Here is a 27261-nt window from a genome sequence, read left to right as displayed (position 1 = left end):
GTTGTATCCTGGCTTTGCCACTCAGGAGCTGAGCCTTGAGTAAAGCACAGAGGCTTAAATTAAAGTCTTCAGAGCTGAGCTAAGAATTCACACCCTGTTCGGATGAGGAAACAGATGGGAGACAAGCCCTTCCTGTTTGTGACTCGATGTGTGTCCCAGATTCAGTTGTGACAGTGATAGCAGCCTCTGGGGTCCAGACCACCTGGAAAGGTTCTTTTCTGCCTCAGGGTTGATCCCCAAGTTCAGTATCTGCCCTAGGAAGAGGAAGTGTTAAGCCACCTGACTTAAGATTAAGAGGAGACTCAAGATCTTCCCAGTCTTCCTGGGGAAACCGAACCATAGATGACTTCCCACCTTGAAATAAAGGCAACAAAGGACTCTATTCTTTGGAGTTGGTGGGGGTGACAATGAAGGTGACTAATGACTAATGTCTATTTATGTCAGTCAGACCTTATGCTAGGTGACTTATATTTTATTTCTAAAATGAAATAATTGTTTTGCATCATGTCTCATATATAGTAGGAGCTCAGTAAGTATCGGCCTTATCTGTAATAATTATACACTGTACTACATACCATTATAATGTATCATATTATACTACATGTCTGTTGTTACTCCGACCAAAGCCTGAAAAGGAAGGAAAAGTTCACTCATTTAGAAGTAACTAGCTAGGAAAAGTGAAGTAACTACGTGGTATGATCGGGGGGCACTAGCCCCTATCTGACAAAGCTGAAACCACACCCACGCCTAATTCTCAGGAAAGTGTCCCCTTTACAGCACTGCAGGTCACACCTCCAGGCCTCCCTGCAGACCTTCTGACTGGCACTGGCAGAGGAGACAGCACTGCCCCCAGAGAATACCAGCCACATGACAAATGAGAATCTAACCTGTCACTTGCACTCTACACTTAGACACCTGCTGAGTAATCTTGCATAAATACTTTAACCCTTTTGGATTTTCTCAGGAAGGAAATACCGTTTTTCTCTTCTCAAGTCAGAGTACCTTTATTCTAAAGTAACATCTTAAACAGGCAATCCACAACCCATAGATGGCTCATGAAATCATTTTTGTGAGTAATGATCAGCATGATTTTTTAAAATGAAAAGAAGAGAATACAGTTTTCCAAAGCAAAATGTATTTCTTACTATGGGTCATGGTCAAAAAAGTTTAAAACCACCATTCTCATTCTGCTGTGACCCTAAGCAGACACACATCCCTGGAGAGACTCAAGCAGCCACGGTATTTATATGCAGAAATATTGTATGTATCTGCAGTTTTTCAGAGAGCTGGTTGACTTTAAAGGGTTCTGTAGTCTTGAAAGGTTAAAAGGGAGTAATGGGAAGGTGCAGTAATATAATAAAAGAAAATAAGAAGACAAGAAAATGTGAATTTTTTATCCTTAATGGACAAAATGCTGGAAAGCTTATACCTGTTTTACATAATTAAACATGCTCAGACCAGACCACCATTTACTTGTATTTATCTAGAAGCATTTTGACCAGCAATCTGTCAAAGCTAAGCTGACAGAAGAGAATACTTGTGGATGAAAGAATAAATTTTCTACAAGTCCCGACAACGAGAGTGAACATTGTTTACATTCTGTCGTTCATTACAAACCAGTGACAGGAAAAAATTTCTGACTGAAGTTTAACCTAGAGGCAGGGGAGAAGAAGCCACAAAATAACAAGGGTGAAAAAGAACATGAGAACAAGGGGAAAGATAAAGCCCTAAAGAACAGTCCATTTTATGATCACATGCAAACAGACCTCTCTAATCTCACCTGCGTGAAAAGAATATTGGGCAGATTGAGTTCTTCAATGCCTTTTCTGAAAATATATGTGGCTTAGTTCTAACTGAAACCACAAGAAGAGACATGATATTCGACGTCTTCCTTAAATACAGAGTGTCCACTTTATACTGGTATGATTTGTATGAAAAAAGTAAACAAGTGTGGAAAACATTTACAAACACATTTTGAACATTTTGTATGTCACAGTTGCCGGTCTATTTTTACCTCAGGAGAGAGGCAAAAGCTGGCTTTGATAAACAAGTCTGGATCTTATTTCTTCGCTTCATTTCCACAGGTGGCACCCTATGAAACAAAAACAGTATCGGTCAGAAACCAGAACCAGGCAGCCTGCCCAAAGGGAAGCAAATGCTCGAGGAACCCACTCAGTGCCACCACTGAGAAGCTTCTCAGGCAGGAAACAAAAATTGACTTTAAAGGTCACAGCACCCTCTGAGGTATGATAGCCCCTTTTCTAAGTCCTGCACACATTTGAGCATTCACGGATGCAAGGCAGAAGAGTGGAAAACGCTGAGGTGACAAGCATCCCAGAAGTGGTTCATTGAGCAGAAAACGGAGGACCCCTCAGAAAGGGCTAGGATTACTGCACTGCAGAAGCTGCAACCAGTCTGGCTCTTTAGAAGTCCCTGCAAGCCTGGGAAACCCAACTCACCCCACTGCACATGGCTTCCTAGCCCCTGGGGACACCTACCACAGAAACAGTGACCTGCAGTTTCCACAGACCTGCCCTGCAATGGGGAGACTCCACAAATCACACTATTGCAAGTCGCATCTAACTCTCCTCTACTCTTGGCACGGTTTGGGCCCTCGTGGGCCTCCTGAATGGAGCACTTGTCTCCACAGTTTAAAAGGGTATTGTGAACCAAGACAGAGCACAACAAAAACAAATTAAGGGGACAGGATGACGGGATCCAGACTGAGCCAGGAAAGGGGAAAACTGCTTAATATAACAGCACATTAATGATCATCAGTTGTGTGAAGAATTAATCTAGAAAGAAAACCAATCAATTTTTTTTCTAAAATCACAGGATTTAAATGAAAAGAGATAACGTAAACCCTTCATGGATAGACTCAAATTTCAATTCTTTTTCGTGCAAAATCCCAATAGTTAGGACTGCTAGCTTTCTGACTATGAGGCTAGTAAAGTCCTCATGCAGAGAAACATCTTCTGTGAGTATCACAAATGGCAAGAATCCTTTAGTTTACATCTAAGGAAAATATATAAATATGATGGACTAGCATATCAGGCCATAAAAGTCAAATTCTAATCAGAGGACAAAATAAAGAGTAAGCTATTACCTGGTTTCTAAGACTATTAAAACAGTACATGAACTATTTTAGGATATGTGAAGACAAACTTTGGGTGGCTTTGAAGAAGACAATTACCTGTCTTAAATAAATTTTAAGGAAGCAAGTTCACAGCACAAACACCTATCCAAGGTAACTCCCTGCAGTGCTTCCTGTGACCGGAATGATGTGTTAGCACAGGAGTGACATGAACATTTCTTAAATCTTGATGACAAAAGACTGTGCCGAATCCAGAGCCTTTTCATTGTCGTATCATTTCCCCTCTGACCAACAATAGGATTTGTAGGGAAATAGCAATCTAGTAAACTTCTTGCTTTCTTCTCCTGTTCAAAAAATTACAAACTGTGGAACAAAATCAGGATGGCAGAGATGGAGGGAAAGATCCCTGTGGTATAATCCTCATATAGTATATAATCAGAGTCATAAGTTCTCTAGCTCATATTTAAGTTTAAAACCTAAAACCTGAAACCTTAGGCCAAATCCACCCACCTGGCTTTTGGGTTTTTCCAGTGGCCAACTGCCTAATTTCCTTCCATTAAGAGGATGACAATTATCTTCAATCAACCAGTGATGAAATTAAATGCAGAAACAATTTTTTAAATCTAGTTAGAAACATGATTTAGGATCTACTTGGCAAAAATTACTGAACCTTTGCTAAGACTGGAAGTTGTAATATGATTTTGGTATCATATACTACTATCCATTCAGGATTTAAAGGTCATCAAAACTTATTTCTAGCCAAAAGACTGACAATAGGGAGAAAAATTAAAAACATATTTAGAAGTTTTCTCCACAATAATACTACCTGTGACATTTCAATTCAAAGTTGTTTCAAAATTTAAATATATCACCATTCACAAATATTTTCAAACAAAGAAACCATATGTAGTGTCGGTAGTTATTCAACAATCTCTTACCCAAGAATTTTTGGCTCTAAAGTCAGTACAAGTTAGTCTGAGAAATCACTCCATCAATTTGAGGAGATAAACTATTTTTATATAAAAAAATGTGATGTTTCAAAGATGATCCACTTCACTGCTTCACTGAAGTTAATAACAAGATGTTGCTTACCAGTTTCTAAACTGTTAGAGGTATAATGTCTAGGATACCAGAATGGTGAAACCCCAATTTATAATGGAAAATTGGAAAAGGTTCAAAATGTTACAGGTTTTGTTTTGTTTTTGATAGGACCCTCTAATATCGTTTGCATGTCTGTACCAAAAATCTGGGAGTTATTTTTAAATAGCAAAATGAAACTTACCAATAGACATTTGTTCCCCATAGTATACAGTGCAGCACATAGTAGAGGAAGACGGCACTCAGGAATATGGCCACGAGGTAGCCTCTCATGGCTGGCCCACCTGAAGCACAAGGAACAAGTCCAAAGAAAAGACAAGACCGTTATGCAGATGGATTTACACAATGGCACAAATATAAGCATTTGTGAATAAACATACAGAGAGAGAAGAGTAGAAGAACAGTTTAGGCCTATTATGTGGGAAACACCCAGTAAATTTGAAGAAAGGGAATATTCTTTTCTGTCTTTCCTCATCCTCTGATCTTCAATTAACACAACATAATACATGTTTAGACAAGTAAACAATGCTGTGGTATCAAAGCTAACGGCTTCCATTCTACTTCCTCATGTCAGACAAGAAAGACAAAATTTCACTTAGAACAAAATTTTACAGATCTACTCCCTATCTAAAACTTCTTTACACAAACCTTAAAAATATCTATTCTCTCAAAAGAAAGTCAATAAAGTCAATATACGCCTTAAGATGTAATAAACACTTCATTTCTTCAGTGCTCAGAATGACTTTCAAATGCTATATGTTATAATTTTTACAAGTCCTTTTTCTAATTTTAAAAAACTGAGAAAAATCAGATTCAAAAAGACATATGAACCCCTATGTTTATTGCAGCACTATTTACAATAGCCAAGATATGGAAGCAACCTAAGGGTCCACCAGTAGATGAATGGATAAAGAACGTGTGGTACATATACATAATGGAATACTATTCAGCCATAAGAAAGAAACAAATCCTACCATTTGCAACTACATGGATGGAGCTGAAGGATATTATGCTCAGTGAAATAAGCCAGGCAGAGAAAGACAAGTACCAAATGATTTCCCTCATTTGTGGAGTATAACAAGGAAGCAAAACTGAAGGAACAAAACAGTAGCAGACTCACAGACTCCAAGAAGGGACTACTGGTTACCAAAGGGGAGGGGTGTGGGAGGGCAGGTGGCGAGGGAGGATAGAAGGGGATTGAGGGGTACTATGTTTAGTACACATGGTGTGAGGGTCATGGGAAAGACAGTGTAGCACAGAGAAGGCAAATAGTGAGTCTGTGGCATCTTACTACACTGATGGACAGTGACTGCAATGGGGTGTGGGTGGGGACTTGATAATAAGGGCGAATGTAGTAAACACATTGTTTTATCATGTGAAACCTTCATAAGAGTATATATCAATAATACCTTAATTTAAAAAAACTGAGAAAAAGCTGCTAAAAAAAATCTTTCCCACATTCTCAATTTTTATATTCTTTTAGATGTACCCTTTTGATTTTTCAATATCACAGCCAAATGAATCTAGCTAATTACTTGCTTTTTATTATTAGCTTAGTTCATTGCACATTGGTAGACAGACAAAAAGCTGGACACAATTCTCTTTAGAATGTAAATGTAAAAAAAAATCTTTATAAGTAAAAATTTTTATTTTTAAAAAATCTAAAACATGTGTTTTTAGTCCCCTCTTCAAACCTGAGTATCTTTACATGTTTACAAGAATGAGCACACAACCTACTTCTTTGGGTTATTAGAGAGATTAACCAAAAAGATTGTGTCTGGCACAATTTATGACACAAAATAGTGAATAAGCTTGTTTGTTTATTTTCTAAAACCAAAGTCAGTTGCACTCTTTTTCTACACACAACATGCAGGAGTTTTGAGAAATGCCAAAGTGAGATGACCTATCCTTAATGGAGCCTGTGCCAAATTCTTAGGGCCTGACCAGAAGAGATGATCGGGGGTGATGTTGGCAGAAAGCCCAGCGTCCTTCACTAGCAAAGGGAATAAAGCACATAAGGGACACACAGACCCCTTGCGTCACCTCAGGGTTGTGTCTCCCTTCACTTCGTTCTTCTTCGCCCATTTTAACATGTGCTATCTTGGTTATTTGTGGGTTACTTTAAAAATCACCTTCAGTACTTTTTGGTAAAAAGCAAGATAAAAATTACATAATTATTAGTGGGTAAAAAAAATAGTACAATTCTTGAGAAATAATTGTATCTTGAGAAATAATTGGTAAAACCTAAGTGATGGTGAGAATTAAGGTTTGGGATTATCAGAATAAAAGTCTAAGACAGTGAGTGAGGTGTTCCGGATGTTAGATGCATCACTGCAGGGGGTCACTGAAGAATCAAAGACAGAAGCTAACTGTCCCAGCGCCTGGCCCTTATGATGTGTTCAGAAAATGTTAGCTTCCCTTTCTCCTCTCAAACTGGGTGAATTAGAAGGGTCAAGGGCCTGGGCTCTAGCTGGGTTCTAAAAGGCAAATCACCATATATGTGAGAGGGGTGACAGTGTTAACCACTCTGTGCAAAGCCACACTGCACGATGACAAGATACAGGCCCATCAGTGCTGCAGGCAGCTGATGGAGACTCAGCTTTGTCTCATCCCTTTAACTAAATTGTCCTCAGCAAAATGGTTTTTTTTTAAAGAGGTATCCCCCAATATGATATAGGATAAAGAAAAAAGACTAAAAAACACAACAGAATTATTTGTATGCCCTTTGATTCTTTTAAAAATACATTGTAATTGGGGAGGAGCCAAGATGGTGGTGTGAGTAAAGCAGCAAAAATCTCCTCCCAAAACCATATATATTTTTGAAAATTCAACAAATACAACTATTCCTAAAAGAGAGACCAGAAGACACAGGACAACAGCCAGACTACATCCACACCTGCGAGAACCCAGTGCCTCGGGAAGGGGGTAAGATACAAGCCGCGGCCTGGCAGGACTCAAGCGCTCCCCCCACCCCAGCTCCACAGCAGGAGGAGAGGAGTCGGAGAGGCGAGGGAGAGGGACCCCAGGACTGCTAAACACCCAGACCTAGTCATCCACACCGGAGCGCAGACACACACTGTGTGGGGTGCTGGGTACTAGGGAAATGGAACAGTAAAACCTGCGAGTGGGTCCCCGCAGTCAGTGCCCCTGGGACAAAAGAAAAGCAAGTGCCTTTTGAAAGTCTTAAAGGGACAGGAGCCTCAAAGCTGGACAGAAGTGTCCCGGCACACTCAGCCCAGCTGCTGGGAATCCCAGAGAACTCCGGGCGCCCTAACCCCATGGGCGGCAGTGCAGCTCTGAGGCCCCTCACAGCGACAAACAGCCACCCGCCGTTCCCCCTCCGGCGCAGGGCAGCAGCCTGAGAATGGCCACACCCACAGCAGCTGCACAGAGCCTCCTCCTCCGCTGCACTGGACAGACACAGAGGCCCTGTCAGTGCGCAGCTGCCCAGCACAAGCCACTAGGGGTCGCCATTCTCGCAGGAAGGGAAGGCGACTGGCAAGCAGGAAGGAACTTTGTTCTCCCAGCTGACACACACGCCAACTGGCTATGACTACCTCTATCACAATGAAAAGGCAGAAGAATTTGATACAGACGAGAATAACCCAGACATCCCCTGAGAGGGAACATGGGGAGATAGATTTAACCAATCTTCCTGAAAAAGAATTCAAAATAAAAGGTCATAACCATGCTGATGGAGCTTCAGAGAAAAATGCAAGAGCTAACGGAGAAAGCTGGAAGGGAGAATACAGAAATAAAACAATCTCTGGAAGGACTTCAAAGAAGAATGGACGAGATGCAAGAGACCATTAATGGACTAGAAATCAGAGAACAGGAAAGCAGAGAAGCTGATGCAGAGAGAGAGAAAAGGATCTCCAGGAATGAAAGAATATTAATTGTGTGACCAATCGAAACAGAACAATATCCGCATTACAGGGGTACTAGAAGAAGAATAGAGAGAAAAAGGGATAGAAAGTGTATTTGAAGAAATAATTGCTGAAAACATCCCCAAACTGGGGAGGAAATAGTCACTTAGACCACAGAAGCACACAGAATTCCCTACAGAAGGCACCCAAAGAGGACAACACCAAGACACATAATAATTAAAATGGCAAAGATCAAGGACAAGGACAGAGTATTAAAGGCAGCGAGACAGAGAAAAAAGGTCACCTACAAAGGAAAACCCATTAGGCTATCATCAGACTTCTCAACAGAAACCTTACAGGCCAGAGGAGAATGGCATGATATATTTAATGCAATGAAACAGAAGAGCCTTGGAACAAAGATACTGTATCCAGCACGATTATCATTTAAATATGAAGGATGGATTAAAAAATTCCCAGACAAGCAAAAGTTGAGGGAATTTGCCTCCTACAAACCACCTCTACAGGGCATTTTAGAGGGACTGCTCTAGACAGAAGCACTCCTAAGGCTAAATGGATGTCACCAGAGAAAATAAAATCACAGGAAAGAACACAGACCAACCAAATATTAACTAAAAGCAAAAAATAAAATCAACTACCCACAAAAGCAGTCAAAGAAAACACAAAAGAGCACAAAATAAAACCCCTAACCTATAAAGAATGGAAGAGGAAGAATAAGAAGAGAGAGAAATAAAGAATCATCAGACTATGTTTATAATAGCTCAATAAGCGAGTTAAGTTAGACAGTAAGGTAGTAAAGAAGCTAACCTTGAACCTTTGGTAACCACGAATCTAAAGCCTGCAATAGCAATAAGTACATATCTTTCAACAATCACCCTAAATATAAATGGACTGAATGCACCAATCAAAAGACACAGAGTAATAGAATGGATAAAAAAGCAAGACCCATCTATATGCTGCTTACAAGAGACTCACCTCAAACCCAAAGACATGAACAGACTAAAAGTCTGGAAAAAGATATTTCATGCAAACAATGGGAGGAAAAAGCAGGTGTTGCAGTACTAGTTCCAGACAAAATAGACTTCAAAACAAAGAAAGTAAAAAGAAATAAAGAAGGACATTATATAATGATAAAGGGCTCAGTCAAACAAGAGGATATAACCATTATAAATATATATGCACCCAATACAGGAGCACCAGCATATGTGAAACAAATACTAACAGAACTAAAGGGGGAAATAGAATGCAATGCATTCATTTTAGGAGACTTCAACACACCATTCACTCCAAAGGACAGATCCAACTGACAGAAAATAAGCAAGGACACAGAAGTCCTGAACAACACACTAGAACAGATGGACCTAACATCTATAGAACTCTACATCCAAAAGCAACAGGATACACATTCTTCTCAAGTGCACATGGAACATTCTCCAGAATAGACTACATACTAGGCCACAAAAAGAGCCTCAGTAAATTCCAAAAGATTGAAATTCTACCAACCAACTTCTCAGACCACACAGGAATAAAACTAGAAATAAATTCTACAAAGAAAGAAGAAAGGCTCACAAACACATGGAGGCTTAACAACATGCTCCTAAATAATTAATGGATCAACGACCAAATTAAAATAAAGATCAAGCAATATATGGAAACAAATGACAACAACAACACAAAGCCCCAACTTCTGTGGGATGAAGTGAAAGCAGTTTTAAGAGAAAAGTATACAGCAATCCAGGCATATATAAAGAAGGAAGAACAATCCCAAATGAATAGTCTAAAGTCACAATAACGAAATTGGAAAAGAAGAACAAATGAGACCTAAAGTCAGCAGAAGGAGGGACATAATAAAGATCAGAGAAGAAATAAATAAAATTGAGAAGAATAAAACAATAGCAAAAATCAATGAATCCAAGAGCTGGTACTTTGAGAAAACAAACAAAATAGATAAACCCCTAGACAGACTTATTAAGAGAAAAAAGAGAATCAACACACAACAGAATCAGAAACGAGAAAGGAAAAATCACGACGGACCCCACAGGAATACAAAGAATTATTACAGAATACTATGAAAACCTACATGCTAACAAGCTGGAAAACCTAGAAGAAATGGACAACTTCCTAGAAAAATACAACCTTCCATGACTGACCAAGGAAGAAACACAAAATCTAAACAAACCAATTACCAGCAAAGAAATTGAATCAGTAATCAAAAAACTACCCAAGAACAAAACCCCTGGGCCAGATGGATATACTGCAGAATTTTATCAGACATACAGAGAAGATATAATACCCATTCTCCTTAAAGTTTTCCAAAAAATAGAAGAGGAGGGAATACTCCCAAACTCATTCTATGAAGCCAGCCAGCATCACCCTAATACCAAAACCAGGCAAAGACCCCACCAAAAAAGAAAATTACAGACCAATATCCCTGATGAACATAGACGCAAAAATACTCAACAAAATATTAGCAAACCAAATTCAAAAATACACCAAGAGGATCATACACCATGATCAAGTGGGATTCATCTCAGGGATGCAAGGATGGTACAACATTCGAGAATCCACCAACAACATCCACCACATAAACAAAAAGAACGACAAAAATTACATGATCCTCTCCATAGACGCTGAAAAAGTATTCAACAAAATTCAGCATCCATTCATGATAAAAACTCTCAACAAAATGGGTATAGAGGGCAAGTGCCTCAACATAATAAAGGCCATATATGATAAACCCACAGCCAACCTCATACTGAACAGCGAGAGGCTGAAAGCTTTTCCTCTGCAATCGGGAACAAGACAGGGATGCCCACTATCCCCACTGTTATTCAACGTGGTACTGGAGGTCCTAGCCATGGCAATTAGACAAAACAAAGAAATACAAGGAATCCAGATTGATAAAGAAGAAGTCAAACTGTCACTATTTGCAGATGACATGATATTGTACATAAAAAACCCTAAAGACTCCATTCCAGAACTACTAGAACTAATATCGAAATTCAGCAAAGTTGCAGGATACAAAATTAATACACAGAAATCTGTGGCTTTATCACTAACAATGAACTAACAGAAAGAGAAATCAGGAAAACAATTCCATTCACAATTGCATCAAAAAGAATAAAATACCTAGGAATAAACCTAACCAAGGAAGTGAAAAACAAATACCCTGAAAACTACAAGACACTCTTAAGAGAAATTAAAGAGGACACTAACAAATGGAAACTCATCCCATGCTCTTGGCTTGGAAGAATTAATATTGTCAAAATGGCCATCCAAATTGGCTTGGAAGAATTAATATTGTCAAAATGGACATAAACATCCTGCCCAAAGCAATCTACAGATTCAGTGCAATCCCTATCAAATTACCAACAGCATTCTTCAACGAAATGAAACAAATAGTTCAAAAATTCATATGGAACCACCTAAGACCCTGAATAGCCAAAGCAATCCTGAGAAGGAAGAATAAAGTGGGGGGGATCTTGCTCCCCATCTTCAAACTCTACTACAAAGCCACAGTAATCAAGACAATTTGGTACTGGCACAAGAACAGACCCACACACCAGTGGAACAGAATAGAGACTCCAGACATTAACCCAAACATATATGGTCAATTAATATATGATAAAGGAGCCATGGACATACAGTGGGGAAATAACAGCCTCTTCAACAGTTGCTGTTGGCAAAACTGGACAGTTACATGTAAGAGAATGAAACTGGATCATCGTCTAACCCCATACACAAAAGTAAATTTGAAATGGATCGAAGACCTGAATGTAAATCATGAAATCATAAAACTCTTAGAAAAAAACACAGGCAAAAATCTCTTGGACATAAACATGAGCAACTTCTTCATGAACATATCTCCCCAGGTAAGGGAAACAAAAGCAAAAATGAACAAGTGGGACTATATCAAGCTGAAAAGCTTCTATACAGCAAAGGACACCATCAATAGAACAAAAAGGTATCCTACAGTATGGGAGAATATATTAATAAATGACAGCGCCCATAAAGGGCTGACATTCAAAATATATGAAGAGCTCACACACCTCAACAAACAAAAATCAAATAATCCAATTAAAAAATGGGCAGAGGACCTGAACAGACAGTTCTCCAAAGAAGAAATTCAGATGGCCAACAGACACATGAAAAGATGCTGTACATCACTAGTCATCAGAGAAATGCAAATTAAAACCACAATGAGATATCACCTCACCCCAGTAAGGATCGCCACCATCCAAAAGACAAACAACAACAAATGTTGGTGAGGTTGTGGAGAAAGGGGAACCCTCCTACACTGCTTGTGGGAATGTAAATTAGTTCAACCATTGTGGAAAGCAGAATGGAGGTTCCTCTAAAAGCTCAAAATAAAAATACCATTTGACCCAGGAATTCCACTTCTAGGAATTTACCCTAAGAATATAGCAGCCCAGTTTGAAAAAGACAGATGCACCCCTTTGTTTATTGCAGCACTATTTACAATAGCCAAGAAATGGAAGCAACCTAAGTGTCCATCAGTAGATGAATGGATAAAGAAGATGTGGTACATATACACAATGGAATATTATTCAGCCATAGGAAGAAAACTAATCCTACCATTTGCAACAACATGGATGGAGCTAGAGGGTGTTATGCTCAGTGAAATAAGCCAGGTGGAGAAAGACAAGTATAAAATGATTTCACTCATATGTGGAGTGTAAGAACAAAGAAAAAACTGAAGGAACAAAACAGCAGCAGAATCACAGAACCCAAGAATGGACTAACAGTTACCAAAGGGAAAGGGACTGAGGAGGATGGGTGTGAACGGAGGGATAAGGGTGGGGAAAAAGAAAGGGGGCATTACGATTAGCATGTATAATGTGGGGGGGGCACGGGGAGGGCTGTGCAACACAAAGAAGACAAGTAGTGATTCTACAGCATCTTACTATGCTGATGGACAGTGACTGTAATGGGGTTTTTGGGGGGGACTTGGTGAAGGGGGGCCTAGTAAACATAATGTTTCTCATGTAATTGTAGATTAATGATAGCAAAAAAAAAGAAAATACATTGTAATTAAGCCTTTTTTGTTGTACCCACTGATGGTCTCAGACATGAGGGGTGTTTGGCAAGTCGAGGAGTACTCAGATCCACAAGTTAGTCGTGAACTGAGACAGTTTTAGAAATTACTCATATGAGGCTTAGATTATCCTGGAAAGCATTTTACAATGAGGCAAAAGAGTCACTAAAGAACCTGCTTAAATACTCAAATTAAAAGTTTAAAGCTTTGCCCAGCATAGAATCATTTATGCAAACACCCAACAAGGATGCCACTTACCAGTATCAGCAATTTTTTAAAAGACATATTTACATCTAAGATAAGACAGCATATGGAAGTCTAGCCAAAAACTCTGTATTTACAATTAAATTTGCTAATCTGTCCCCCAAAACACATTCTTTGAGAAATTCATACGTATTTTTTACAGAGCATGGAAGTATGAGTAAGCAAGATTTTTGTTGTTTTTCATTTTTCAATATGTGGTTTAGTTGAAAAAAAAGTAGTGTGAGAGAACATTCTTTTTTCCTTCAAAGAGTAAAATGAACTGACACTTGAAGAACTACCACATACACCACCTGAGAAAAATACAGGCAGCTTTAGCCACTCCCTTGCGTCTCATGGGCAATTCCAAGTACCCATATTCAAGCTGCAGAGTAGACTGGGGCCAGCCAGGATATCCTTGTGATAAACATTTATAGTTCCTATGTTTGCTCATAGAAAACATTTCCACAAATAAATGAATTATCTCATTATAATTCTATAAATAGAACGACCATTTTGCTTTGAGCAAAAGATTTCAAAGGAAAACCTGTTATAATTCAGAGTGTCTGGTTTAAGAAAAAAAAATGCAGCCTTTCAACATAGCTTCACTTACTAAAACAAAAATGTTTCAAGGTCTTAACATTAAACATGACAGATGCCAGCTTTTCTTGGCTGGAGAAAAGAGGCTCTACACCATTCTTTACGTAAAGCAATCATTCATCTAAAGTGTGGGTGGAGGGCACTGAGGAAGAGCAGGACTCACTGGCAGACAGCAAATGTTTATTTCTTCCCAAATTATAATATACAGACCAATATGTGAATAATCTACATATATGCCAAAGTCAGCCAATCTTGGTAATGGTTTTTCCTTCTCTTTAATAATAAAAGTTTATTTTATGTGATGGAGCTTTTAAGTTCATAAAATGTTTGCTCTGCCCTTCACTTAAGGTTCAAAGCAAGCTTTATAAATGTGGTTAAAGGAGCAATCTTCCTGGTGAATGAAGGAACTGAAAGTTTCTAAAGTTTCTAGTACATGGCAAATAACCCAGTGAGTAACGACTGATTAAGGTCACTCAGATACATAACTGTTCAGCTCTTTGGTATATTATCTCGTGTAATCCTCACATCCACCCTGTGAAGAGAGTAGTAAACTTACAATTCTTATTTTCCAGCTGAGGAAACTAAAACTCTGGGAGGAGCAGTAGCTTTCCTGAGCTGAGAAATAGAAGAACCAGGATGGTGTCCATCAGACTAGAGCCTGTTAGGTCACAGTGTCTCTCTCCCAATGTGAGTTCCTACAACCGGGCACAGGATAATCCTTTTGATATCAGACTAAACATTACAGAACATTTCTCTAAGTTGTCTATCCCACCAGTTCCTTAAGCAGTATTAATTCAGGGGTTGGTGAAATGAAGAAACGCTATAGTTACAAACTGTGCTGAAATAAAACCCTATTACTCCTACCTTGTACTTCCCAATGCCATTCCTCTTATTTTTCAGTAAATCCATTTTGTTTTTTGCTTTCTTCATGGTTTGTTGAGTGTCCTATGGCAGTGATTCTCAAACTTTAGTATGCATGAGAGTCAAATTGGAGCCTAGATATAAACCCATGCGTATATATATATGATCAATTAACATACAATAAAGGAGCCATAAAAATACACCATGGGGAAAAGACAGCCTCTTCAATAACTGGTGTTGGGAAACCTGAACAGCTACATGCAAGAGAATGAAATTGGATTACTGTCTAATTCCATACTCAAAAGTAAACTTGAAATGGATCAAAAATCTAAATGTAAAACATGAAACCATAAAATTCTTAGAAAAGAGCATAGGCAAAAATCTCTTGAATATTAGCATGAACATTTTTTTCCTGGACACATCTCCTCTAGCAAGGGGGAACAAAATAAAAAATGAATAAGCTTTTTAGCAAACTAAAAACTTTCTGTACAGCAAAGGACACCATCAATAGAACTAAAAGGCAACCTACAGTATGAGAAAAAATATATTTGTAAATAATTTATCTGATAAGGGATTAACATCCAAAATATATAAAGTACATATAGGCTTCAACACTAAAGAAACAAATAACCCAATTAATAAATGGGTGGAGGACCTGAACATACATTTCTCCAAAGAGGAAACACAGATGGCCAATAGGCACATAATAAGATGCTCTACATCACTAACCATCAGGGAAATGCAAATCAAAACCACAATGAGATATTACCTCCCACTAGTCAGAATGGCCACTATCCAAAAGACAAGAAATAACAAGTGTTGGTGAGAATGTGGAGAAACGGGAACCTTCCTACACTGTTGGTGGGAATGTAAATTGGTACAGCCATTATGGAAAGAAGTATGGAAATTGCTCAAAAAACTAAAAATAGAAACCACATGACCCAGTAATCCCACTTCTAGGAATTTACCCAGAAAAAATAAAATCCCTGATTCAAAAACATGCACCCCTATGTTTATTGCTGCATTATTTACAATAGCCAAGACATGGAAGCAACCTAAGTGTCCATCAATAGATGAATGGATAAAGAAGATGTGGTACATATACACAACAGAATATTATTCCGCCATAAAAAAAGAAATCCTGCCATTTGCAACAACATGGGTGGACCTAGAGGGTATTATGTTAAGTGAAATAAGCCAGGCAGAGAAATACAAATACCATGATTTTACTTATTTGTGGAATATAAAAACAAAACAAAATGTACAAAATAGCAATAGACTCACAGACACCGAGAATGACTGGTAGTTGCCATGGGGAAGGGATTGGGGGCGGTGGGAGGGTGAGGGAGATAAAGGGGCACAAAAACTCTCAATCGTAATATATAAGTTGGTCACAGGGATGGTAGTACAGCATGGAGAATACAGCCAGTGATTCTGTAACATCTTCCTATGTTGACAGACAGGAACTGTACTAATGGGGGTGAGGATTTAATAATGGGTAACTGTTCATACTTGAAACCAATATAACACTGTGTATCAATGATACTTCAATTAAAAAAAAAAGAAACTGGAGGGTGCTTGTTTCAATGCACCTTCCTGAGCATCACAGCAGCCATGACATCATTGCTTTTACAAATAAAAAAAACCCTGAATGACACTTAAAAATGGTCAGATTTTTATTTTTAGACTCTACTAATGCTTTCTCAAACCAAAAGGAGCTTGTTTTTCTAACAACCAGCTAGACAAAAAGAATGTTCAGCAATAATTCTGGAAACATTGTTCCACTCACCAAGGACCAAAACCCTGTGGGTATCTCAGTCAGTATCACACACAGATCACACACACTCTTTTTCTTTCCCAGAAGCTGAGCACATGGGACCCTGGCCTCTTGGCGCCCTGTTTCCTCTAGACCTGGCTGCAGATGCTTCCTAATGCCCATTTGCAGGCTTGCCCCATACCAAACTCTGGGCTGATCCCGGCCCACGGAAAAGGAGCCTGAGGAGACTTTGAGTAGCAGCTCGCCAGTTTGGTCAGGTTCCTGCTGATCCCGCCCTGCCTGACCTTGGCCATCTCACTCACCAGGCTGTGGTCCTGTTGCCGGATCCCTGAATTAAATCCTAGATTTCCAATGTCTGCATTTTTCTCTTTCAACCACCCCAGCCACTCTGCAGATAAATTTCCAATCCTTTAGTAATTAGGCTGCTAAACCATGTCTTCATCTACTATGTCCCCTTAAGCTGTTTCCTCAGTGACAGATGTCCACGCTCTTCTGCTCAACACTGATAACTGGTCATTTGCATCTTAACAAAAAAAACAAAGAAACAGTAATACCCCAAAAACTGGCATCTTTGTGTAAATTAAAAAAGGACATGCCAGCTGGCTCCACCTAATCCTGTGGGCACATATCTTGGCATGGGCAGGATTTCAGCCAAAACTTTTCCCTTAGCCAGGTTCCCTATTCACAACTCACCTCTACAAGCTCACTAGGTGGCCCTGCTGGTAGCCTGTGTCCATTTGGCCTTCAGAGAGAGCTTCTCCTTTCACATGTCCACCAGTCCTCAGCTCACAGTGACACACACCTGAGACTGTCTGAACTTGGCCAACAGGCCTTACATCATGCCTTCCTTCCTCTTTGCATTTATTGTTCAATTTATGAGTATTCTCTGCAATCACATACCTGCACGATCATTAGCTCCAGGTCTAGCTATGCATTAATGTCTAGACTTTTTAGTCTGGTCCTGTGGGTCCCCAAAGCCTCCTAAGACAGCCTTGGTCTTCTTTAACTCGTTTACTACTTCTTTTTTAAGTACAGCCCTTATTACTAATTGGCTGATCCAAATGTGTCCAACAGCCTAATTTATATACCAAGGACCTCTGCTCTCTGGTGTTGATGACCAAGTAAATAATAGCACAGTTTACTAAGTGCTTACTAAATGTCTAACCCTTACTAAACTGCACTAAACCCTTTTCACACATGTTTAAAAAAGGGATATTATCTAGAGATGCTTAATTTCCAGAGCAGGGCCCAGAATTCAAGTCCAGATCTGTCTGGGTTTTTTAATTGTACATTATGAGAAACTAATCACTATATTTTTAACTTTGTGAACTTAATGTGTTATTTAATACTCTTTAGCAAAACAACACATTAAAGGTATGTATTTATTAAAATATACTTACTTAAAAACTTTATAACATAAAAAGCCACTCATTTCACAATTAAACAGATGAATCTTAAGGCATCAGTAGTCTGGTTGATAGAACTTCTACTAGAAGGGTTGAAAATTCTCAAGAGGCTATAATTAAAAAATAAAGACTAGCACATGCAAAATCAAGTAATATGAAATATTATCTCTGAAAAAGATACACATAAATGTGAAGTGTTGAGCTATGACTATTTGATACAAATTAAGGGAAAAACATTGTGTCATTACTGAGTAAATTAATAGAAAAATATCATTTGATTTATGTACCTCCCCTCCAAAAACGCGTATGTATGTTTCAACAAATTGGACCACCTGGATACATGCTGGCTGATCTAAGTACATTGGTTTCTTCCTCTCTGCATGGCAGAAGAACATATATAGTTGTTTCTCTCCTTTTCCCCCAAGTTTCTTCTGCTAATACAGTGATATGCAGCTAGTTCTTCTGCACATACAGATGCACTCTTCTCTTTCAGTATTTCCATAAAGCCAGGGCTTTTGCCAGATTTGTGCTTAGCATATGTAGACAGATCTTTTCACCTAATTAAAGCTAAGCTTCCACTGCCAAAGCAGAGGACAAAATCCTCCCCTCAAAACTGGGTGTTCTCATGCCGAAGAACAAAGAAGGAGAAAAATGACTTTACAGCAGAATTTTATTTTCTAATAGCACAGCAGAACACACTAAAATTATTCAACTACTAGCATATTATACTGGATGATAAAAATAAATGAACTGAAGTTCCTGTTTTCAAGATCTCTCCCTTTAGTCTCAGCTACATTGAAAATACACAAAGCAGCTTTTAAGGGAACTTATGTTCCTATTGTTGATTCGTGTTTTCTCCCAGAGACCCACTTCTTCTCCCAAAGTGGAAATTTTTTCTATTTCTTAATATTAATGTCTGATAAGATAGCCTCCAAGGAGTATTAAATATGGTTAACAGGTTAATGATTGTGACCAATTTTAAAAACTAACTTTGAGATATAATTTTTTATACAGTAAAATTCGCCTTTTAAGTGTACAATTTGATGAGTTTTGACAAATGTACAGTCATGTAACAGCCACCAAAATCATACTAAACATTTCCATCAACCCTACGAGTTTCTGTTCCTCTTTGCAGCCAACTCCCTCCCCCCACTTCCTGCTCTCCCCCAATCTGTTTTTCAACTGTGCTATTTCTAAAAATCTGCATAAATGGAAAAATACAATATGTATCTTATTTCTCACTTATTTCTGTTAGTATCATGCTTTTGAAAAAAATGCCCATATTGTTGTTTGTATCAGAAGTTCTTTCCTTTTGTTGCTAAGTCTATTCCATTGTGGTCTATACCACAATTTGTTTACCAATTCACCAGCCAAAAGCCATTTGGTTTCTCTTCAGTTTTTGGTTATTGTAAACAAAGCTACACTGAACATTAAGGTACATGTCTTTGGGTGGGCATATGCATTCATGGATCATAAAGTCAACATATATATCCCTTTATATGAATATTTGGTATTGCATTCCGGTGCCTATTTGTGAACAACAGATTTGCTTCACTCACTCAGTTAAAAGGAAAAAAAACCCTACCTAGAGCAATTCAAATTACTGATGGTATTGAATGATACAAATCACTGACAGAATTAATTAATCTATTAATAACCGAGTGCTCATTATGCAAGAATACTCAACTTCAGAATAGGGGGAAAAGAGCTCATAGTTTGATAAGGGAGCTAAGTTACATCATTTCAAAATGGGTATATTATTGTGAGAAGTAAACCTAAATATTTTAGACCACTGCTACTCAAAGTCTGGTTGACGACCAGCCGGGTTTGCATCACCTGGACACTTGGTAAAAAGGCAGAATCTCAGCCCCACCCCTTGATCCACTCAGTCAAATCTGCATTTTTAACAAGATCTGCAGGTGATCTGTATGTTTGAGAATCACTGCTGGAGAAAGCCAGAGGAAAGAGGAATTATATCCAAGAGAGTGCCAGAGCTTCTAAAAAAAAAATGTAGGTTTTTGTGACCTGTTTTGGGAAGCTCATTCTAAGTTCCATGCTACCTCTTTTAAAAGCCCCTGGGCTCGACCTTTTAAAATTTCTAATCAACAGAATTTTCTCTGAAGAAACTACTCAGACTCTCTTTGGAAATCAGTGCTTTGAGAAAAATTTTCCTCACCATTCTAGGGAATGTTTATGTTTTCTTTGTAAATTCCCTGGACATTGTCATTTCTTTATTGTCTTCAGTCTAACCTTCCATTCACTATCAGTATCACTATATTACTGGTATTTTTGAGAGAAAGTATACAGGACCCCTCTCAGATTACATCTACACCACACACTTTATTCTGCATAGCCTCAAAGGGCCAAGCAAATCACCACCCAAACCTTCACAACATTTCTGATCATTGCTATTCACCACTTGGACCAAAGAATTACAGATCTTAGAGTTGGAAAGACTGCAAGAGCTCAGGGTATTTAGACAGAATAAGGTCTTAGGTCACCATATTACAGAAGAGATGGCCAGGATTTAGATAAATTTAAAAACTTGCCAAAGCTGACTTCCTAGAGTACAGGAGAACAAATGTTACTGGCTCTTCCTCCAGCACAATTCCAATCTCGTGGGTACACAGTAATAACCCACGAGTCTTTGCTTAGTTCCAATCTTCTCCAGTCTCCATGGTTTTCAGTTCCTGAACCACCTCCCTTAGGTAGTACAGCATGGGCCTGGGTCTCACTCTAACTTTGCTTGTGCATTTGGGTCTCCTCTTCCCCCTCGGCACACCTCGGCAACAGGTGTTCGCAAGCTCTTCTATTAAAACTATTTCCTAAACTTGCATTGTCAGCTGATAGCAATAATCCCTAATCTTTCTCCCCTTTAAACTAGCCCACATGCTGTACCAGGCATGAAATTATCAAAGCCCAGCCCTCATGCTGTACCCACCCCACAGGAAAACCTTCAGTGGCTTCCCATTCTCTGCCAAATAAACACAAAATCACATAGCCTGGCTTTTAAGATTGCAATAATTTGTTCCTTCCATCCTCTTATCTTCTCCATGCAATTTATTCTTTGTAGGGAGCAGCCTAATTCTGTGTTAAGGGTGTCTGCCTGGCATCCAGACACCCTGGGGTTGAGTCTCAGCTCTACTTCTGACTAGTTTTAGGACCCTGGGAGGTTGCTTAACTTCTTTATACCTCAGTTTCTTCAGCCATAAAATGGATAATGACACTACCTAATGGAGCGACTATAAGAAGTAAATATAAAGCACTTAAATGTCTACATGGTAAGAACTCTCCTTATTTTAATTTTCCTTTTAAAGCTAATCAAGTATTAGCTGTCCATACACCCACCAAGCCCTCACTAAAAACTAACTTCATAACATCCTGGTAAATAACCTAAGAAACTCATGACATCATGCTAAGGGTAGCCTCAAAACACTGAACTTCAATAACTATACTAGCTATTATTTCTGCACATTCATTTAAACATTTCAAAGTATCTGTGAAAGGAAACCTTGCTCGTCTGCTTCTAAATATACAAGGACAGGCACTCAAGATGATAGTAATTCATTAGAAAAACTCATCTTAGAATTAGACCCTATTTCTGGCTATCAAGAAAATGAGGTCCAGAGGGAGCAAGAATCTTACATAGCTTGTTAGCAGCAGCTTCCGCAATAGTTGTGATGCATGTAATGTTCTAGTTTTAACTTCAGAGTTTTCCTGCTCTTTTACTTCCAAATTGGTTTCAACCAGTCCCAAAGAAGGCCCATTCAGATTAAGAATAAAAATAGTATTTAAAACTTCCATAGCTCAATTTCTGGATACGCTGAAGAGTCACTGGTTACAATTTATTAATAGTCTCATAGGCCCTCTGGGCACATACTAAACTAGTAAGAGATCATTTAACAGGCCCTCTGGGCACATATTAAACTAGTAAGAGATGTATTAACAGACCCTCTGGGCACATGTTAAACCAGTAAGAGATAAACAGGCCACTGTACACAAAAAAGGAGAAGGTAACATTGTCTAAGAGCATTTCAAGTGTCAAACTTACATCTAAGAAGTCTGAGACAATGGTAGTGTTACCTTTACTTACCTGCACTTTGAAGAAATCTGTTTCCCAAAGGCCCCTGTTCCTGAAGGAGATAGTTGTGGTAAGGGTGCTGAAGGGTCAGGAGGCCGTCTGATAAATTCTCGGAACCACTCTGCTAGAAATTATCCAAGACAAAGGGTTGTGCTCTTTACTTGCAAGGGCTGAAACAAGACACGAAGACCATGTTTACAAGAGTGGCTCAGCTACCCAAGAAAAATGTTACGGCACCAAAAAAATTTTAATGAAAACACTGTTCAGTACGCTCACTTCTGACCCCTCCCAAAAAGCTTTACAGGATGATGAAATTACCAAAAACAAAACAAAAACTCCAACAGCAATACTAGGGACACATATTACATTACTGCATTTCATGGCTAGTTATCCACAAGGTCCAGCTGAGTCCCCTTGAAAAAAATAACATATCCAGCTCAATTAATCCACAGCAGCCTGGTAATGAAAGAACCATCTGTCTTATTTTTCAGCTTCCCTCCACACATACACACAGCTTTATTGTTAAATGCTGAGGTGAGAGAAGGAGCTGATGTTCTGACAACTCTCAGGGAGGAAGGGGGTAGGGAGAAGGAGAATGAGGAGAAGGTCAAGGAGAATAAAAATATGTAAGAGAAAGTGAGGAGAAAGGAAGTATGGGGAGATTAGTGAGAAGAGCAACTAGCTTAAGAATGTGCTGTGGCCACTTCCTCAAAAAAATGTTGAAAAAAATTTCAACTCCTTCTACAGCTTTTCTTGCACAAGAGTAACGCTGCTACAAAAACAAACAAAACAAAAATTGCATGCCATTTCTTGGGTTAGTAGAAAATAGGTTATTTTTTAAGAAAATTCTTAAGAAACAAATACCAAAAAACAAAACCAACGAAGATATGCAAATATTTTCTTTCAGAAGCTACTACGAAGTCTAATGGCCTGCAATAAGAAAATAATTATGCTTAATTATTATGAAAACCATACAGTAACTACCAGAATTCTCTGAATTCTACCAAGAACACTTTAAAAAGCTGAGTACACTGAGATTATGACTATGTGGTAGATGGATGTGTCTGTGACACATTACTGAAAGACAACAGAGAAAAACAATATCTGTTGTGCTGAGTTGTGGATTACAGGGAATTTTTTTTCTACAAAATTTAAAATGTATAGGGAAATAAAAAACCCTTATTTTCATATATTCCTATATGCATTTTACTTCTGAAGTACTAAGTAGGTGAAGCATTTTGAAATTAGAAGGCACAGCAGTGCTCTTCAGCATTAATTTATACAATCAAAAAAAGCTATAAAATTTTATAAAATACTCAGAAAATTTTTTTAAATGATTATTTATAAATAATGTGATATTAGTATAAAAGAAGTCATCACCACCAGACAGAACTTTGAACCTAAGGAAATCATGGATAATGATAAATTTGTACCTCACAATCATTTTCCCAAAATGTATTAAAAGTACAGCTTCAGGGTTTCTATCATCTTCTATCCACTACTACTTCTTACCAGCTGGCGTAAAGGAGCAATCTGAAGCTGGAAGGATCCTTTAAGATTATCTAGTCTGAATAGGTTGCTAAAGAAACCTCAACCAATGTCATACCATGAACGGCTGCGGGATGCGGATTTAGAAGCTTAAATCAGGGGAGGAAGCAAGATGGCAATATGGAAGGAGTTAGCTTTGAGCTCCGTATGGAAGAACTCACTAGTATTTAGGTTGCCTACAGATATTATGGCTGCATTATTGGATAATGAGTCACTTGGTACTAAAGATATCCTGTTCTAAAAACCACTTGGGAGGGATTTTTACATGAGATGCTTAATAAACTTTAATGTCTATTGGCATCACTTGAGCAGCTTGTTAAACTGTCTATTCTGACTGAATAGATCTAGGGGCTAGAATTTACATTTCTGGCAAGCTCCCAGTTGATGCCAAGGCTATGGGTCGAGACTGTGTGTAGCTTGATTACAAGCATGAGAATATTATTTAAACCAGTGTTTCCTGAAGTGCACAGTCTTCCAACCATATGGCTTCAAAAGTACTTTCCAATCCTGATTTTGGTGCAGATGCTCAATACATAGGTAACCTAAAGTGGTTATTAGCAGTTTTGTGAATCCACAAATTCAAATTTCCAAAAAAAATCAGTATCTTGCAGTACCCCCCAGGTCATACTTTTGAGCAATAACTAATTTTGCACAATTCTAAAGGAAAGATATTTCATTTCCATTTTTAAAAAAGACACTATTACCCCGACCTTAGCAAATAATTGAAACCAAATAAGTATTCTCTGGTGAATGAATGAATATATGCCCAGCATTCAAACACACAGTTATTTAAGATTTTAAATTACATACTTAACAGAAAAGTAGGATGAGAGAAAATATGGCTCTCAAGTAATTTTTCCCAGTGATTTTTTTTTTTTAATAAAATTGTGTGTCTCCAAAGGTGGGAAAGGGAATTCTCCCAAGGCTACAATTTGTAGTCTTCTTTTCCAGTGTAGGGCTTTGCATTATTTTCCCAGCCCTGGAATTTCACCTCCCTACCACCCATCTGGGTCATAAAAATTCTTTTGGTGCTTTGACAGTCCCTGTTTCTTGCTTGCTCATAATTTGCTCTGCTCCCCCTTCTAATAGATTTGGGCTTTCAATCAGTTCAAAATCCTGTATGATGCCTTTCCTTGGGAAATATGCTAATATCTGAATGTGCAGAACTTGCTCAAATTCTGAAGTGTTCTTAGGTTTCTCTCCCAGAGTAAATAAACCCACAACTAAGAGGGATCAAGTTTCCTGCCTCTCCTTGACTCTGAAAGTTCACTTTTCAAAGAAAGGGTTTACTGTTTTAGCTTGCCTAAAAGTTATTAGTAATATTCTGATTTACAAAAGCCCTTTTTTCAAACTACTTATTATATCAGTTTATTCTGAACGAACCTAGATTATTCTGCACCTTGGAAAGTACCATGTTTGTTAATTCCTCTTTTGCTATTTTTAAAGAGAAAAAGTAAGTTAGCTTGCAGGTAACCAATCAGATGAGCGTGTATGAGATCTTAAGATTAAACTGTTGGAAATTCTGCTTTCCACAGCAAATGAAAATATGTGATAATACTTATATTACAATCCATCAGATGATGCTCTAAAGCCATATTACAAATATGATGAAAATCTTAATTTGGGGTACTTCATTATCACAAGTAAACCAATATATGTAATATGTATTTTTTATGAAGCCATATAATCCTGGATTTACTTCCTAGTACTAGTAGGTTCATCTTTTAGACAAAGTGAGTCAAATTTATTTTCTGATAAAATTAACTGTGTAAGTTTTCACCTTCTACAATAACTTTGTTGATTCAGTCAATAAGTAATTTCTCAGTGCTTACTCTATGCCTGACATTGTTCTAGGCACAGAAGTTATGGTAGTGAAGAAGAAAAACAGTTTACAATCCAGGAGAAAGGCAGATATTAGCAAGTAGTTCACAAGTAATTATTAAATTACAATCATGGTATGACCATGCCATGACCTGGATGGGGAAGGACAGAGAGCTTCTCTGAAGAATTTGAGAAAATTCTCAGAGAATTCTGAGTAGGCTTTAATAAGAAGAAATAAGAGTGGAAATGAAAAACATTCCAGGCAGAGGAAACATCATTTGCAAAGACTCTGAGATAAGAATGAAAATAGTACACTGGGAAATTGAGGCTGCTCATAGCAGTGATGGTGAAAATAGTAAGAGCTAATTTTTGTCGCATGCCTTCTACAAACTCCCAAAGCCCCACGGCAGCACTGAGATGAGAACTTTTACTCCAGTTGTATAGATAAGGAGACTGGGAGGCTTAACCAAGCAGACTTGTCAAAAGTCTCAAGGTTAGAAGGTGTCAAGCTGGGGTTTGGCCTATGCAGTCTGCTTCCAGGGTCCTTATTCTTAACATGTAAGCTTAGAGCTTCCCAGGAGCCAGGTCAACCTGGAGCTTTCCTCCTGGTCCACATTCACTCTGTCAACTTCCATTTTTCATAGAAAAATTGTGAAATACAGATGTGTTAGAAAAGCTTCGATGGCATTCCCAGAGTCTTGGTAAATGAATGGTTCCTGGTTGGAACCTATTTCATTAGGAAATAGTAAATGGTGTTTTCTAAAATTACAAAACATTAATAGAAATCCAAACGTTAACATAATAAATGTCCATGAACCCATTAACCGAAACAACCATATGTTCTCAGGGATTTTTAAAAATGTAGATTATGTTCCCCTCTCTACTCCTTTCTCTTCTCCCAGAGAAGAGAAACGTCATGACTTTAATAGCCAGTCCACTTTTTATTCACACACACATACATACACACATTCACAAACATATGGTATATGATATTGTTTTAAGTGATGTTTAACATTTATATAACAAATAATATAATGGTTTGAAATTTGTGTTCTTCACTCTACACTTTCGGATTTGAGGTCTGTCCATACTGATGTATGAATGTCTGGTTCATTCCTCTTAGGTACTGCTGAGTGTCCTGCCAGCCAGCTACACCACAAAGCCGTCCGTTCCCTACTAACAGACATTCAGGTTGTGTTCAGGGAATTACTTATTTAAATGTCATTTTGGAGCCAAATCCTACTTTTCAATCTAGAAAAAAACAGTTTACTAAGGCAGTCAATCTTACAAATTGCCAGAAGTACTTTAAAACTGGAGTTTCACTTTTTAAATAGCTTTTTTCTGAAACATAAACCTTTGATAATTCAAATTGTATAAAAATACATGTCTTTAAAAACTATAATGTTCTGAAAAGGGAAAGTTAACATTATTTTAAATGAAAAAATTAATTTCTAGTTAAGGTGAGTCTAGAATAATCCTATTGAAAACAAACCAAATTGAAGGGAAAGTAGATGTAGCAATAATCTTCTCACAACCACATTATCTTCCTGATAACTACACTGGGCAAAAATCAGAACATTTGAGCAAGTAGGTAAACAAACCAAGTATTTCTCTGGAATGTTTTGTTCTGTGATCTGGCCAGGAAAAAAATCCAAGGAACAACCCCAGAGAAAGATAACCAAATTTTTCTTTAGAATCAAGGGATTGGGAAGTGCCTACTATGTGCCAGAGTCAATGTTTGATAAAGGGACAATTAAACAAAGCAATAAAATGCCCAGTCTTTGATTTTGAAGTG

The 27261-nt window shown here is 38.2% G+C and overlaps 1 protein-coding gene across 11 annotated transcripts in view; it reads right to left on the bottom strand.

Annotated features, from left to right (window-relative positions):
* Window positions 1–27261, bottom strand: part of ST3GAL6 (ST3 beta-galactoside alpha-2,3-sialyltransferase 6) — a 109953-nt gene that overhangs the window by 42348 nt on the left and 40344 nt on the right. For 10 of the 11 annotated variants that reach the window (XM_057502060.1, XM_057502058.1, XM_057502031.1 and 7 more), the window contains 3 exons: window positions 22110–22267; window positions 4377–4476; window positions 2015–2092 (listed from right to left, as the gene is read on the bottom strand). In XM_057502060.1, coding sequence (XP_057358043.1) covers window positions 2015–2092; window positions 4377–4465 — 167 coding nt within the window. In that variant the 5' untranslated portion in view covers window positions 4466–4476; window positions 22110–22267. Of the gene's footprint in view, window positions 1–1780; window positions 1924–2014; window positions 2093–4376; window positions 4477–22109; window positions 22268–27261 lie in introns of those variants that run through there. The other variant, XM_057502064.1, reaches the window with a different exon arrangement.

Source organism: Manis pentadactyla, chromosome 1 (genome assembly GCF_030020395.1).
Source record: "Manis pentadactyla isolate mManPen7 chromosome 1, mManPen7.hap1, whole genome shotgun sequence".
In the NCBI taxonomy this organism is placed as follows: domain Eukaryota; kingdom Metazoa; phylum Chordata; class Mammalia; order Pholidota; family Manidae; genus Manis; species Manis pentadactyla.
The sequence above is the reverse complement of the archived record's forward strand: the minus strand, read 5'-3'. Positions and strand labels throughout refer to the sequence as shown.